Here is a 15,738-nt window from a genome sequence, read left to right as displayed (position 1 = left end):
GGCTAGAATTGCATGAATCTGATGCCGAGACAAGTGGAAACAAGCAACGATCAAAGATCCGACAATCAAATGAACCTACAAAATTGACACAATTTTTGGAAGGAGAAATGCATGCAGAGAGATGAAAAGTTTCCCGACTCCCTATGTTGTGAAGTGCCCACCACGGCAAGAAGCGATGAACTGCAGACTTTTGAGCTCCGAGATGGACCTCAAACACACTATGGGAGAAGATTGAATCCAGTGATGTATGTTTTCCGTCATAAAGATCTTATTCATCAGACACTTCTCAGCCTCGAGTACAAGTGCGTTTCACAATAGAAGAAGAACCGCCATAAAGATCTTATTCATCAAACACCTTCCCTCCTCATCACAAGTGCGTCACACAAAAGAAGAAGAAGGCGAGTTTATTCTCAGACCAAGTTGTTCAAAGATGCTGCAGAAAACACTCCACTCCAGTGGTTCTAACTCTTCACCAGGTGATGAATGTTGACGGGGTTGGCGAACAATGGCGGCCCGTAAAGTGACAGCTGGGCGATCGTTTTGGACAAAGCCTGGGAGGGATGACTCAAGTCCCAGAAGGCGTATTGGTCACGGTTGCTGCAGTATGTGGAGTTCCGCAGGCAATCAGACTCCGCGTTCAATCTCCCACCTCCACAGCACGCAGCTTTGATCTCCGTAAACCCTGCAGATGGCAGCAGCATCACCAGGTCAATTGCTTGCAGAGAAAGATAACTGGTTCAAGTGTCGATTTTGTCCAATGTGCTCACCAAATTCTTGGGGATGAGAGAAGATTTTAGTGACCATTTCATATGAATCTCCAAACGAGTACTGGAATCCTTTCAATGACATGCTGAGCTCCTCCAGGATGGCCTTTGTGGCAGTCTTGAAGCGTAGAGAAAAATCATTTAGATCCTCATAGCACCCATATGAAGGAACCGCTGCTCTGAAGATTGGAATACACCCAAGCAATCCAGTTCCCAGGACTGCAAACTTTCGTGCTCCAAGATCATATAGCCTCTACCATAATTTTAACTTCAGTCAGCCTTTTATGATCTTAATGTTGCAAAAGGAAGTTGATGACTTGCAATTTAGTGTTTTCCTCGGAAAAAAACTAGTCGTCTTGAGACCTCTCTACTTTCTTATAACATATAGGATAAATAACAGAGAGAGAGAGAGAGAGAGAGAGAGAGAGAGAGAGAGAGAGAGATACCTCTAATTGATGCTTGAACTTGCTGATTACAGGAACGACGGCTTCATCCTTCTGAGTGCTGTTCCCAGGATTGAGAAGAGAATACAGCGTGAAGACGTCATTGCTCCCGACGCTCAAGTAAAAGAGAGACTTCTCCAGGAAGACAGCAGCAGACTTCTTCCCTAATATTTCCGTGAGGTTCGCCGCAACTTGCTCGAAGTCTTCAATCTGTGTCGCCATGGCGATCACATCTGCGTCCTGCCACCATCAGGTCATCAAAATTAGTCACTGACAGTAGTCCACGACACCGTATCAATCTCATCACTGAAGACTTAACTGAGGAATAGAGAATCCCTGCCCCGCCTGATGCGAAGTTTACTCCTCTCAGCATCTGATTGCTATTGGAAAGAGAAAGGAAAGGCGGCGGGCTCATCGCTAAGCCTATTGCTTTGGCTTTAAGCAGCGCGAAGCAAACAAGTTAGAATAAGAGGAGGAAAACACTGCAGCGTCGACATTAGAACTGAAGTAATGCATACCGATATAATCGGAGTAAATGAAGCCATTGCTGAACCTCCCGGTGGGAGTTCTTCCAGGGAAATCGATTCCCCAGGGAGGGAAGTTGACCTTCGGTGCATCGCTGGGCAAGAAGTTGTTGTTCCCGACGTCCACGGTGGAGTCTCCGAACACAAAGACCGCAGGTGAAACTGCAGCTGTCGTTAGCGTGGAGAGAGCAGCCAAGAACAAGTTGAGGAGGAGGAAGGTGGTCGTCTTCTTCGCCATCGGCAACGAGCTTAAGGTTGCGATTCCCCACATGGCTCGTACCAGCTATATACACACATACACACAATTTGGAGAAGAAATTGCTTCTATTCCAAGTTACATGTTGGTCAAAATTGTGATACGTGCTTTGACTGTGACGTTGATTTAATTGTAGTGCAGGAATAGTCGTGGTTGTTGATTCTTCCTGTTCCACATAATAATGAGTGTGGAATTGGCCGAGTTGCTTCTGAGACCAAAATGATCTTGTTATGATGCTATATGTAGCTTCTTAAATACCATTAAATAAGTGATATTCGATGAGCTAAATGTAGCGTGAATAATTTGATTATTTTAATCCTTGATTATGTAAACTCTTCATCTTTCGTATCTCACTCATACCAGTATTTCCAAAACTAATATGAAATTAAGATCGTAAGATTTTACCTGCATAATCCCTCTTTTTAAATCATTTTATCTCATTAGAAAGCATCGAATTTTGGATGTGAATACACGTTAGCACAAGATACACCAACTAAGAGTCGGAGTCATCCAACTATATCAAATCAATGATTGTGGCAACCAGATCTATCTTGTGGTAGAATCAAAAGAAGAATCCTGTGAGCAGATCAAGACAGACGACATGCACTGTTTAGGTAGATAGATAACACGTCAAAAATCACAAACTTGGTCAAAAGTCCGTAATGTTGATTGTTTGATTGAGACATTGTCCAAAAAATATAAAAAAACCGAAGACTAACATTACTTGTCAAGAAAAAAACAGACTCACTTGTTAAGTAAAAATTATCATTGATGATTGCTTTCTTTTAAAATATGTAAATTTTTTATGCATTCAAAAAATATTTTTAATATATATATATATATATATATATATATATATATATATATATATATATATATATATATATATATATATCAAATACTTTCCTTATGCTTACACAAATACTTAAACGTTACATACACTTCAAAATCATGAGTTATTAATATAAAATACTCACATCATGCTTATACACTTTACAGAAATGTTTGCTTCATATATATTTCAAATCATGTCATCCTAATAATACTTTTTAAAATTAAATAAATATTTATAATATAAATATAAATATAACTAATGTCACATAAAGCATAAATCATTGTAGTGCAAAGATAACCATTTACTTTTCATAGATCATAGATGAGCATAAATATAACTAAGGATTATAAGTATAAGTCTAGCTAAAATATTAAAATAAAAATCATAGTAATATTGATGGCTATAATCATGTTGTATCATTGTACTAAGAACTAGTTTTTAATTTTATCCATATTTCATTGTAATTTTTTTAAAATTAAACTAAGGTTGGTATTTACAGGTGTCATCATCGGCGTAAGTACTGGCGTGGGCCTATTGCTCTTTGAGTACAAGTTTGATCGTCCTAAGGAGGAAATGGAAGAAAACAAAACAAAAGAGAACAAGAGAAAAACACTTTCGCCAGAATCATGGTTTACTGCTGCAACAACTCATCTCTTCCCGTGAAGATGTTGATGAGAGAACAAAGATATTTCCTCTGGATGAGATAGAAAAGGTGACCAATAATTTTGATGAAACTCGAGTGCTCGGTCATGGAGGACACGGAACAGTTTACAAAGGGATTTTGTGAAGAAGAGCGAGATAGATTAATTCGTCCATGAGGTTGTAATTCTTTCTCAAATTAATCGTAGAAACGTGGTAAAGCTTTTTGGATGCTGCTTGGAGACCCAAGTGCCCTTATTGATCTATGAATTTATCTCAAATGGAGCTCTTTCGGACCATCTCCATACTTGAGATGGTAGTTCTGCATTGTCATGGGAAGCTCGTCTAAGGATCGCTGTAGAAACCGAAGGAGCACTTGCTTATTTGCACTCGGCCGTGTTTCAATATCTATTTTACACAGAGATGTTAAGTCATCGAATATTCTCTTGGATGATCACTTCACAGCAAAAGTATCAGATTTTGGGGCTTCACGATTTATTCCACTTGATCAAACTCATATAGTCATCGGTATTCAAGGAACTTTTGGATACTTGGATCTAGAGTATTATCAAACGAGTCAATTGACAGAGAAAGAGCGATGTTTATAGCTTTGGGGTCATTCTTCTATAGCTTTTAATAGGAAAGAAGCATATTTTCTCCGTTGAACATGAGAATAAACAAAACCTGTCAATGTATTTTCTCCAAGCACTGAAAGAGAAGTGCTATTTTGATCTCGTGGAAGATCGTGTTATGAAAGAATGGACTAAATAAGAGCTTGTGGAAGTATTCAACTGGTAGCAATGTGCTTGAAGTTTAAAGGAAGCGAAAGGCCTCCTACAATGAAAGAAGTGGACTATAAACTACAAAGGCTAAGAAGGATTAGAAAGAATGGAGGACATCATATTGTAGAAAGTAATGAAGAAACTGAGTGCTTGCTGAGCGATTCATCGTATATTTTCTCTGATTCAATTTCCCAAGCAACCGAAGGGACATCCAGAAATTATAGCTTAGAAAAAGAATTCATGAGGTCACATTATAACCCATGGTGAGTATGCATTATACTAGAATTTACTTGCAACATAACCTAACGCATCTTATGTGCAGGTCATTATGTCATGTAGTCATCATGTGGGAACGTTATGTAGCCAAATAACTATCAGGATTGTTAAGGACTTGTAATATCACTGACATGCTTGTATCTTATAAATGGTCATATATGTTATCCGGTATATGTAACTGATCATATTATGTATACAACTTATTGGCTTAATGGCTCAGGTTAATTTTCTCTTGTTTGAATTTGTAATGTTAATGACGGTTATGATGATGAATCTTATGAAATACTTATTAGTTAAATACTAGTTTCATAGATATAAAAATGACGATTACTGATGATATGTCACTCACTGATATTGGTTGCTTTTTTTTTATCTACACCAAAGGAGTAGCATCTTTATGATACTTCAACATCAAAATACGAAGAATCAATGAAAAACATACTCTTTCTTAGATAACCTTCACGAGTACCCAACAGAAATCTCATTGGTAGAATTTAAATGGATTCAATCGTATATTGCTATCTGGAGATATTTTTGTTGCTGCAGATACATTTTGTCTTTGCTCTGTTTTATTCGACTCTCAGCGACACATGAGAATTTTATATCATTGATATATGAGACAAAAACGGATACACACGGTGGCATTGATTAGACTCGAGAAAAGCGAAGAAATAGGACCTGTTACTTTTATTAGTTCGATATCCTATTCGTTTCTTCAGAATTAAACATTAGTTATGTTAAAATTAGTTAAAATTGTTAATTAGTTAAAATTATCATGTTATTGTTAACTGTAATGGCACCAATATCTCATATTGAGGTCAAAATCACGACCAAGAAGGAGACTCTGTTCCACGAAAAATTGTAACGGACCAACTTCTATAATAGAAAGTTTTAATAGTGGATGCCAATTTAAAGAAGCCAAGCATCAATATATATTCATTCACACACAATGGGACAGCTCTGACCAGATCGAATCGTGATTCCGGAATCATCGGTTTTGATTTCTCGAAATTAGAAATCAGAACCATAGGTTTTGGTTCTGACTGATTCGGACTATTTTGGTTCCGATTCTAACCTCAAAATTTTTAATTAAAAATAATTTAAAATATAAAAATAATAATTTTCTTTCTAAAATTTAAAAAATAGATGTATAATTATAATAGGCAAGGCTGTTATAAAAAAAAATAAAATTATAAAATTTTTAATCCAACTAATAGCTCTTTACAAATAAAATCTTTAATCCAACATAAAGTCGTTCTGAAACTCATATACATTGATTTAAATTTAATATTTTAGCCACTATACTATATATAATATATAATTATTTTTAAAAATATTTAAACGGTTCGAAATCGAAACAATTGATTTGAAACCGAAATCATCGATCTTAATTTTCCAAAATCAGAAATCAAAATCGAACCACCTAAATTCGATTTCGATTCAATAATAATTCTAATATTTCGATTCGAATAGAACCCAGACAAGCTTCGACCAACATGAAGTTCATGTTACGAATGTACATAGGACAAGTCTAACCAACTTTGTTGACCGCTGTACCATAAAATTTGCTCTCCCATTACTGCTGTCTTCTTCACAAGTTTGACATTTAATTTCTTGATGCGCTTCTTACTTTTACTTGACAACATCACTTATACAGCACTTGCCTATTTGCTCCTTAGTTATTTTCATATCTATTTTACAGAATCTATCTTTCCACAGAATAAACAGAATCTATCAATGTATTTTCTTTGGGCAATGAGAGAGACACTTCCGTGGGCCTATTGCTCTTGAGCATAAGTTTGATCGTCCTAAGGAGGAAATGGAAGAAAAGAAAACAAAAGAGAATAAGAGAAAAATACTTCCGTCAGAATCATGATTTTGATGATTCTGGAAGAGATAGAAGAGGCAATCAATAATTTTGATGAAACTCGAATGCTCGGTCATAGAGGATACAGAACAGCTTACATAGGGATTCTGTCGGAGTCACCGTAAAAAAGGTCAAAAATTATGAAAAAGAGCGAGATAGATCAATTTGTCAATGAGGTTGCAATTCTTTCTCAAATTAATCATAGAAACATGGTAAAGCTTTTCGGATGCTGTTTGGAGATCGAAATGCCCTTATTGATCTATGAATTTATCTAAAATGGAGCTTTTTTGGACCATCCCCACACTTTAGATGGTAGTTCTGCATTGTCATGGGAAGCTCGTTTGAGGATCGCTGCAGAGACCATAGGAGTACTTGCTTATTTGCATTCAGTTGCTTCGATATCTATTTTACACAGAGATATTAAGCTATCGAATATTATTTTGGATGATCACTTCATAGCAAAAGTATCAGATTTTGGGGTTTCAAGATTTATTCTACTTGATCAAACTCATAAAGTTATCGGTGTTCAAGGTACCTTTGGATACTTGAATCCAAAACATTATTGAACAAGTCAATTGATAGAGAAGAGCGATGTTTATAGCTTTGGGGTCATTCTTCTATAGCTTTTAATAGGAAAGAAACATATTTTCTCTGTCGAACATGAGAATAAACCAAACCTATCAATGTATTTTCTCGAAGCACCGAAAGAGAAGCATTATTTTGGTCTCATGGAAGATCGTGTTATGAAAGAAGGGACTAAACAAAAGCTTATGGAAGTTATTCAACTGTTAAGTGATTCATCTTAACCGATTCAACTTATACTTTCTCTGATTCGATTGATCAAGCAACCGAAGGGACATCCAAGAATTATAGCTTAGAAAACAAAATTCATGTAGTCATATTATATAACTCATGATATGTGTGTATTGTAGTAGTATTTACATTTGTGTGTAAGAATGTTACGTTACAAATTATCATTCCAAAGATTCCCAAATAAGATTGATATGGCACTAGTATGCTTGTATCTTATAAACGCTCGTATATGTATCTACTTATAATATATATACAGCTAGTTTGCTTAATTTTTATCTTGTTTTCATTTGTTGTGTTAATAACAGTTATGATAATGATACTTATGTAAAGCTTATTCTACTAGTTAAAAAATGACAATAACTCATTGGTACTGGTTGCTCTTTTTTGGTCCGAGTAACATCTTTATGATGACCAATATACTTCAACATCAAAATAGGAAGGACCAATGAAAAACTTGTGTTTTCTGAGATAACTTTTGTACACACTCGTCAAAAGTCTCGTCGGTAGGATCTAAATTGATTTAGTCATATCTTGCTGTCTGGATGTACTTTTGTAGTTGCAGATGCATGTCGTGTCTTTGCTCTATTTTATTCGCTCTCAACGAAGCATGAGGATTTCGCATCATCGACATATGATCATTGATTAGACTCGAGGAAAAGAAGGAAATAAAATAATTTGCTTTTATTAATTCGATATCCTGTTCTTTTTTTTAATGAGGAAACCAGTTAAATATTTATCATGCATTATTAATTAGTTAAAATTATCATGTTATTATTGATGTTGACGAGGGTAATAATAACGATAAGACTAGGGTTGACGTCTCGGTTCACCTGACAGCACCAGGTCAAATAGATCGGAACGCTGAGGCACATTAACATTCTGCTCAGGCTCGGTCCTTCATGCCACGCCAACACCCCTGTCAGACGTTACCGGGAGTACGATCCTGCTCCCTGCAAGCGGGCACATCAGGCAACGGTAACATTCACTATAAAAACCCTCGCGCTCCGAGGGAAAGGGGGGAAGAGAGACAACTAAAAACCCCCTACGACTATCTACTGACTTGATCGTCGGAGGGGTTGGGTCGAGCTTCACAACTCGACCTGTGTGCAGGTGCGAAGATTGAGCGCCTCTCACCGTGTATCCAGGCGGGGAGTCCCTCCCCGGTGAAAACAACATCTGTCCTATTGCGATCGGACCACCGTAGTCGGTCACCTCAGTAGTCTTAAGGGTTGTCCCAAGAACATCCCCAATCATTCGGACCGGAACCCAGCCACGTCGACCCCGAGGCTATGGCTTAAAGTTGTTGATACCAAAACAGATGTAACGTCACCAATTTACCACATTGATTTCAAAATCACAAAGAAAAAAAAGGAGATTCTATTCCATGAAAACTATATCGGACCAACTTCTATAATAGAAAGTTTTGATACGGATTCCAACTTTGTCAATTTGAAAAAGCTTAGCGTTAATATATATTCACACACAATAATCAGATCACGGTTTTAGAATTATTGGTTTCAGTTTCTCAAAACCAAGAAAGGGAATGTTCGAACCATTATTTTTTAATTAAAAATAATTAAAAATATGAAGAAAAAAAACATAATTTTATTTCTAAAATTTTAAAAATAGATGTATAACTATAATAATTAAGGCTGATATAAAGAAATAAAGTTATAAGATTTTTAATCTAACAAAATACCTCTTTAAAAAAATCCTTAATAAAAAATAAAGCCTCTCTCAAGACTCTAGCCCACCTACTTTTATTTAAATTTAATACTTTAGTCACTATACTATATACAATATATAGTTATTTATAAAAAGTATTTAAACGATTTATACTTAGAACTGTCGGTTTAGAATCCTAGCCGCCAGTTTTGATCTTTTAAAATCAGGAATCAAAATCAAATCATCCAGAATCGATTCAATTCTAATTTTAATCTAATTTGATTTCGAATTGAACCAGAACAAGCTCCGACCAACATGAAGTTCACGTTACTGAGTGTACACAAGTCAATTTTCGTTCAGTGTAGCCTTTGTATGTACTATATCATATGCACATTATACGTTTGTTTTATCAATACGTGTCACTTCGGGGAGCGATGCAAAGACTTGGTGGAAGTCAGTCCATTGATCTTTTTATTCTCATTTCGCATAAGGTGGCCCACGATGATTGATTTTTCTACATGATGTAACACAAGTAGCAAGACAAGGCCACCTGTGGAACAAAAGGTGAGTCTCTGTCTCTTCTATTTAAAGCTGTAGCTTCGTATTGGACTATACGAATCAAGCACGAGCTCCTGTGGGACGAATGCAAACGGGTGGATTCACGAGGGCTACACCTTCTGCAACGTGAACGTGAAGTTCCCGCTAGATAGACTTGTGCTGTTGCGTTGACGACTAATGATTCTAATGATGCGACTTAAACTGACTGCCTTGTTGACTTTCTAAGATACAAGCTGTTGAAATATTATGTTAACATCAATTGGAATTTCTAAGCCACTCATATCAATTTAACATCATGCTTTTTTCTTTTCTTTCAAGTTCAGAAGGTTGTCAAGAAAGGACGAGGTCTAAAGAGTCACGATCCATTTTAATATATCATTTTCTATGTCAAACGAATTATTTCAAAACTCTGTGATTATCCTCATTGTGAAAAATGATGGTCAGTTAAGAGGAGCCAACCAAAAATGACTATTCTCTGGCATTGTAGTTATTGTTTTAAAAGGAGTTTATCTCATAAGTCTAGTCTCTCATTCCAATCATCTTCTTTTCTCAACTAATGACTTGCAATTTCTAGTATCAATCCCATAATTACTTTCATCGATAAAGAAATTTGAGTTATATCAGTCTATTTTTCATAAGATATCGAGTTTTTGCCGAGGGAAAAACTAGATTCAAAGTCTTCGAAAGATCACGTGGTTAGATCTTTCAAGAAAATTAAAATACTAGGGCCCGCGAGTACTGTCATTATATTATATGTGTATATGAATGGTACATATTAATCCAAAGTCAATACGCTAATGTGACATGTCAACGATAATTTTCACAACTAATACAATATTCCACTATCCCATTAGTATATTCAAATGACTCACTGAAAACCACGTCACATCGGACTACTCTGGATTCACTTTCCTGAGGTGGACTGCAAATATATACTGACTAAAGTTTTAGTAGTACCAATCGGATTGAAATTAGATAATACATACTTCAGCTAGATAAATCGGTGGAAACATTGTTTTCCAAGGAATTGAACTTATCCGATATCACCGAGAAATGTATAACATCGATGTTCATGCCCGATGGAACAGCTCTGCGAAATCCAAACAGGTATCAATCCAGACTAAGTCAATACGTTCGCTAGTCTAATGCTAATTATTGCCCCAGCGTTATTTATCTACATCGAGAATCTACCCCTCTGTGCACTGCCACAGTTTCGTCCCTGTAAGAGCCAGAAGCGGAAAGGAGAAAGGTGAAGAGAGTTGCTAGGCTTCATGCTATGCGAAGGTTAGTAGAGCTCTCGTTGGCTGTTCTTGCAATTTCTTATATCATTAAACCAATTTTCTTCTTAAGGTATTCTTAGATTAATGTCAAATATGAAACATGTGCCCGTGCTTTATCCCCTATATACAAGTTTTCCCTTCCTTTCCCACTGCCTCCGTTTGCTTCCCATCCTGGCTGATCCATTAGAGAGAACCTCCCTAACCTCGCAGATGCCATGGAGTTGTGTCCGAGGATTATTGATAGCTCAGAATTCATCAAGCCCGTTCTTTATCCGACGTGTTTTCAGAGTTCCTCTGCTCATCCTCTAAAAGCCCTGGGTCACACTTGTCATCACCACTATACTATCAAACCGCTAAATATTATTCATAATGGACACTTTATAAATTAATACTATATACATATGCAGGCTTGGGATGCTTTTCCTGGGCTGCAGAAATCGACTTTTCCACTAATTAATTTTATGGTGTTATCAGTTCGTGTTATAAGTCTTGCCCATGTCGCCAACTTAAGTAGGCTTTGCTAAATAAGCCTGACTCTCTTTTTCTAACAGGTTGGTAACATCTGGACGTTGGTGTTCGAGCGAGGGAAGAGAAGGGATGGGGTTAGCAGAGGTGCTGCTCTTACTATTTCTGACATTGGGACCAATGGGTTCAATAGGAGCAGAAAATACATCCACAGACATAACTTTTCCCCTCCCTTCCAACTGCCCAAAAAGCTGTGGTAACATCAGCTTCGAGTACCCTTTCGGTATAAGCAGCGGCTGCTTTCGTGCAGGTTTTAACCTGACCTGCATAAACCAAACCACTGATCCTCCTTCTCAGAGGCTCTTATTGGGCGATGGTACCATTGAGGTCGTTGATTTTGATATGGACAAAGGAATCGTGTACGTGAAAACTCCAATCGTCACCATGGATGTCGATGAGGAATATATCAATCATACATTGATTGATCTGGGGAATTTCCCCTTCTCTTTTAACTTGGAGGCAAACTTTACTGACAGTTTCACTATTTCATTGACATATAACGAGATTTTTGTCGCTGGTTGCAGCGCCAATGCTGATCTAGTTGATCTTGCTACCAATAAAACCATTGATACTTGCTCAACTACCTGTTATGCCAATAGTTCAAGTCCACATGAATACTGGTACTCATTTGATACAGGATACTGTCGTTTTGGTATGTATTATTTGAATGCTGAGAATTTGACTTCCTTGGGGATTCGGTTAACCCGACTCAATTTGTTTAACGCCTCTACCATTAGGGCCTTCGTGTATAATCTGAGCAATTTTACTGGGGATATCGAAGGAATACTAAACGGGACGGAAACACAAGCGACAGTGACTGCCCTAGCATGGTATATGACCGACCACACTATGTGTAAAGAGGCTCAGAAGAATATGATGACTTATGCTTGTGGTAGCAACAATAGTGATTGTTATGATGTCTTTCGTGAGGGAACCCTTATAAATTATACTATTGGATACATTTGTCGGTGTTCGTTAAGTTATCAAGGCAATCCCTACATACCCAATAACTGCCAAGGTAATGTTCCATCCTCATCTCTTTGTGTATAATTTATATATATAAATGTATTTAAATATAACAGTTGACCATTTTGATCATCTCAACAGATGCAACTTCCACACCATCTTTGTCAAATAACTGTTCAACAAAATGCGGGGATGTTGATATCTACTTTCCTTTTGGGGTGGAAGAGGGTTGTTACAGAGACCAGTCATTTTTACTAACATGCAACAGGTCGGCTAAGCCACCCACTCTCCTCTTCCAAGACTACTACATAGTGATGAATATGTCGTTCGAGGAAGGGAAATTGGAAGTCAAGAGACCACAAGATTATGACTACTTTTCCTTCGCATACGAAAATCAACCTTTCATCGGTTTTGAAGAGCTAATCATCTTGAATTGGATAATCACAGACCAGTCCTGCAAGGATGCTAAGGTGAACACGACCACATTCGCATGTGTCGACCAAAACAGCTCATGTTACGACAAGAACATTAGTAGCAATGACCAGAAAATCTCAGGATATCGTTGCCAATGTAACGATGGTTATGAAGGAAATCCATATCTCCGTAATGGATGTAGAGGTACTTCGAACTCTTTCCCTCCCTCTTGCATATGAGAAATATTAGTCGTACGAGCAGTATCTACTTAATGCATACACACAGACTTCATTTTACTTTTTGCAATGATCTTCTAAAATTTCCTTCTCAAGCATTGCTAATATTTTTGATGAATTGACAGATATTGATGAGTGTAGCTTTCCCCAAAAATATGCTTGCTATGGAACTTGTAATAACACGATGGGCAGTTACAGCTGCACATGTCCACCAGGGACAACTGGCGATCCTAGACGAGCATGCAATTGCTCCAAAGGTTATGAAGGAAATCCATACGTTCGTAATGAATGCACAGGTACCTGATTCCTTTACCTCTTTCTTAAATGTTAATTGACGTCAAAAACTAATATTTAATCGTCAGTGTGCACCTCCGAAAAAATAAATTATGTAAACGTGAGATATAGCTACCATTTTTCTTTTTGATGATTTGTCAGATATCGATGAGTGTAAATTCCCCGACAAATACGTCTGCAATGGGGTTTGTAAGAACACGATCGGCAGTTACACCTGCACATGTCCACGAGGGACAACTGGTGATCCTAAACAAGCATGCATCCCCGACAAAAAACAGACTGTTCTGTTAGGTAAGTCCTCCAAACTTATTGGTTTATAAAGATGCAATAGGAATATTAATACGTCTGATATAAATCAAAGTATATATACATATGATTGAGCAAATATAAATAAAGAACCAAAACATGCACCAAAATTAATGTACACAGGCTGCAATGTGAGGATAGAAAACTCAATGGTTGGTATTTACAGGTGTCATCATCGGCGTAAGTAATGGCGTGGGCCTATTGCTATTGAGTACGAGTTTGATCATCCTGAGGACGAAATGGAAGAGAAGAAAACAAAAGAGAATAAGAGAAAAACACTTCCGTCAGAATCATGGTTTACTGCTACAACAACTCATCTCTTCCCGTGAAGATGTTGCTGATAGAACAAAGATATTTCCTCTGGAAGAGATAGAAAAGGCAACTAATAATTTTGATGAAACTCGAGTGCTCGGTCGTGGAGGACATGGAACAGTTTTCAAAGGGATTCTGTCGGATCAACGCGTAGTCGCTATAAAAAAGTCAAAGATTGTGAAGAAGAGCGAGATAGATCAATTCGTCAATGAAGTTGCAATTCTTTCTCAAATTAATCACAGAAACGTGGTAAAGCTTTTTGGATGCTGCTTGGAGACCGAAGTACCCTTATTGATCTATGAATTTATCTCAAACGGAGCTCTTTCGGACCATCTTCATACTTCAGATGGTAGTTCTGCATTGTCATGGGAAGCTCGTCTGAGGATCGCTTCAGAAACCGCAGGAGCACTTGCTTATTTGCACTCGGCTGCTTCAATATCTATTTTACACAGAGATGTTAAGTCATCGAATATTCTTTTGGATGATAACTTCACAGCAAAAGTATCAGATTTTGGGGCTTCAAGATTTATTCCACTTGATCAAACTCATATAGTTACCGGTATTCAAGGTACCTTTGGATACTTGGATCCAGAGTATTATCAAACAAGTCAATTGACAGAGAAGAGCGATGTTTATAGCTTTGGGGTCATTCTTCTGGAGCTTTTAACAGGAAAGAAACCTATTTTCTCCATCGAACATGAGAATAAACAGAACCTGTCAATGTATTTTCTCCAAGCACTACAAGAGAAGCGCTATTTTGATCTCGTGGAAGATCGTGTTATGAAAGAAGGGACTAAACAAGAACTTGTGGAAGTTATTCAACTGGTAGCAACGTGTTTGAAGTTTAAAGGAAGCGAAAGGCCTACGATGAAAGAAGTGGAGTATAAACTACAAAGCCTAAGAAGGATTAGAAAGAATGGAGGACGTCATATTGCAGAAGGTAATGAAGAAACTGAGTGCCTACTGAGCGATTCATCTTATACTTTCTCCGATTCAGTTGACCAAGCAACCGAAGGGACATCCAGGAATTATAGCTTAGAAAAAGAATTCATGTGGTCACATTATAACCCACGGTGAGTGTGTATTGTACTGGTATTTATATTTGTTTGTATAGGCAATGTAACCTAACGCATCTTATGCGCGGGTCATTATGTCATGTAGTCATCATGTGGGAATGTTATATCGTAAATTTTCATTCCAAATAACTTCTGAGATTGTTAGGGACTGGTATTGCCATTGGCATGTTTGTATTTTATAAATGCTCATATATGTTCTCAGGTATATGTATCTGTTCATAATATATATATATATATATATATATATATATATATATATATATATATATATATATATATATATATATATATATAGCTTGTTTACTTATTTGAATTTGTAGTATTAATAACAGTTATGATGATGATACTTATAAAATGCTTATTCTAGCAATTAAATACTAGTTTCACGGATATAAGAAAATAACTGATGATACAACACTCATCGTTGCTCTTTTTTGGGCCATGCCAAAGGAGGGGCATCTTTATGATGATGATTAGTATTCTTCAACATCAAATTATGGAGAATCAATGGAAAACATGTGCTTTCTTTGATAACCTTTGCGTATACTCACTGGTAGTTTCATTGGTAGAATCTAAATGGGTTCAGTCATATATTGCTGTCTGGATGTACTTTTGTAGTTGCAGATTCACGTCGTGTCTTCGACTCTCAACAACGGTGGCATTGATTAGACTTGAGGAAAACAAGGGAACATGACTGTTGTTGCTTTTATCAGTTCAATATCCTATTATTTTCTTTACAAGGAAACGTGTTAAATATTTGTCACACATTATTGATTAGTTAAAATTGTCATGTTATTGTTGACTGTAATGGCTCCAATGTACCATATTGATGTCAAAATTATAACGGATCAACTCCTATTACAGATAGTTTTAATAGTGGATGCCAATCAACGGATCAACTCCTATA

The 15,738-nt window shown here is 36.9% G+C and overlaps 2 protein-coding genes across 2 annotated transcripts; one reads left to right on the top strand and one right to left on the bottom strand.

Annotated features, from left to right (window-relative positions):
• Positions 1–246: 246 nt before the first annotated feature.
• LOC103975824 (GDSL esterase/lipase At5g55050) lies at positions 247–2,017 on the bottom strand. The gene is made up of 5 exons (XM_009390915.3): positions 1,726–2,017; positions 1,527–1,642; positions 1,211–1,447; positions 768–1,017; positions 247–682 (listed from the first exon to the last, which is right to left on the bottom strand). Exons 1-5 carry the CDS (start codon positions 2,000–2,002, stop codon positions 462–464), a joined length of 1,101 nt encoding a protein of 366 aa, XP_009389190.2. The 5' UTR covers positions 2,003–2,017; the 3' UTR covers positions 247–461.
• Positions 2,018–10,632: 8,615 nt separating this feature from the next.
• Positions 10,633–14,907, top strand: LOC135604833 (wall-associated receptor kinase 3-like). The gene is made up of 6 exons (XM_065094489.1): positions 10,633–10,706; positions 11,254–12,245; positions 12,335–12,811; positions 12,969–13,145; positions 13,243–13,428; positions 13,610–14,907. Exons 1-6 carry the CDS (start codon positions 10,699–10,701, stop codon positions 14,830–14,832), a joined length of 3,063 nt encoding a protein of 1,020 aa, XP_064950561.1. The 5' UTR covers positions 10,633–10,698; the 3' UTR covers positions 14,833–14,907.
• The last annotated feature ends 831 nt before the right edge of the window (positions 14,908–15,738 follow it).

This window comes from Musa acuminata, chromosome BXJ2-2, assembly GCF_036884655.1.
Source record: "Musa acuminata AAA Group cultivar baxijiao chromosome BXJ2-2, Cavendish_Baxijiao_AAA, whole genome shotgun sequence".
NCBI classification, from domain to species: Eukaryota; Viridiplantae; Streptophyta; class Magnoliopsida; order Zingiberales; family Musaceae; genus Musa; species Musa acuminata.
The sequence above is the reverse complement of the archived record's forward strand: the minus strand, read 5'-3'. Positions and strand labels throughout refer to the sequence as shown.

Excerpts from the sequence above, each read along its gene's own strand:
- LOC103975824 (XM_009390915.3), bottom strand. The coding sequence starts at position 2,002 with ATGTGGGGAATCGCAACCTTAAGCTCGTTGCCGATGGCGAAGAAGACG. Across the intron at positions 1,643-1,725 it reads CATTTACTCCGATTATATCG|CCAAAGCAATAGGCTTAGCG; the intron begins GTATGCATTACT and ends CGCTGCTTAAAG. Across the intron at positions 1,448-1,526 it reads CAGGGATTCTCTATTCCTCA|GACGCAGATGTGATCGCCAT; the intron begins GTTAAGTCTTCA and ends TGATGGTGGCAG.
- LOC135604833 (XM_065094489.1), top strand. Across the intron at positions 12,246-12,334 it reads CATACCCAATAACTGCCAAG|ATGCAACTTCCACACCATCT; the intron begins GTAATGTTCCAT and ends TCATCTCAACAG. Across the intron at positions 13,429-13,609 it reads AAAACAGACTGTTCTGTTAG|GTGTCATCATCGGCGTAAGT; the intron begins GTAAGTCCTCCA and ends TGGTATTTACAG.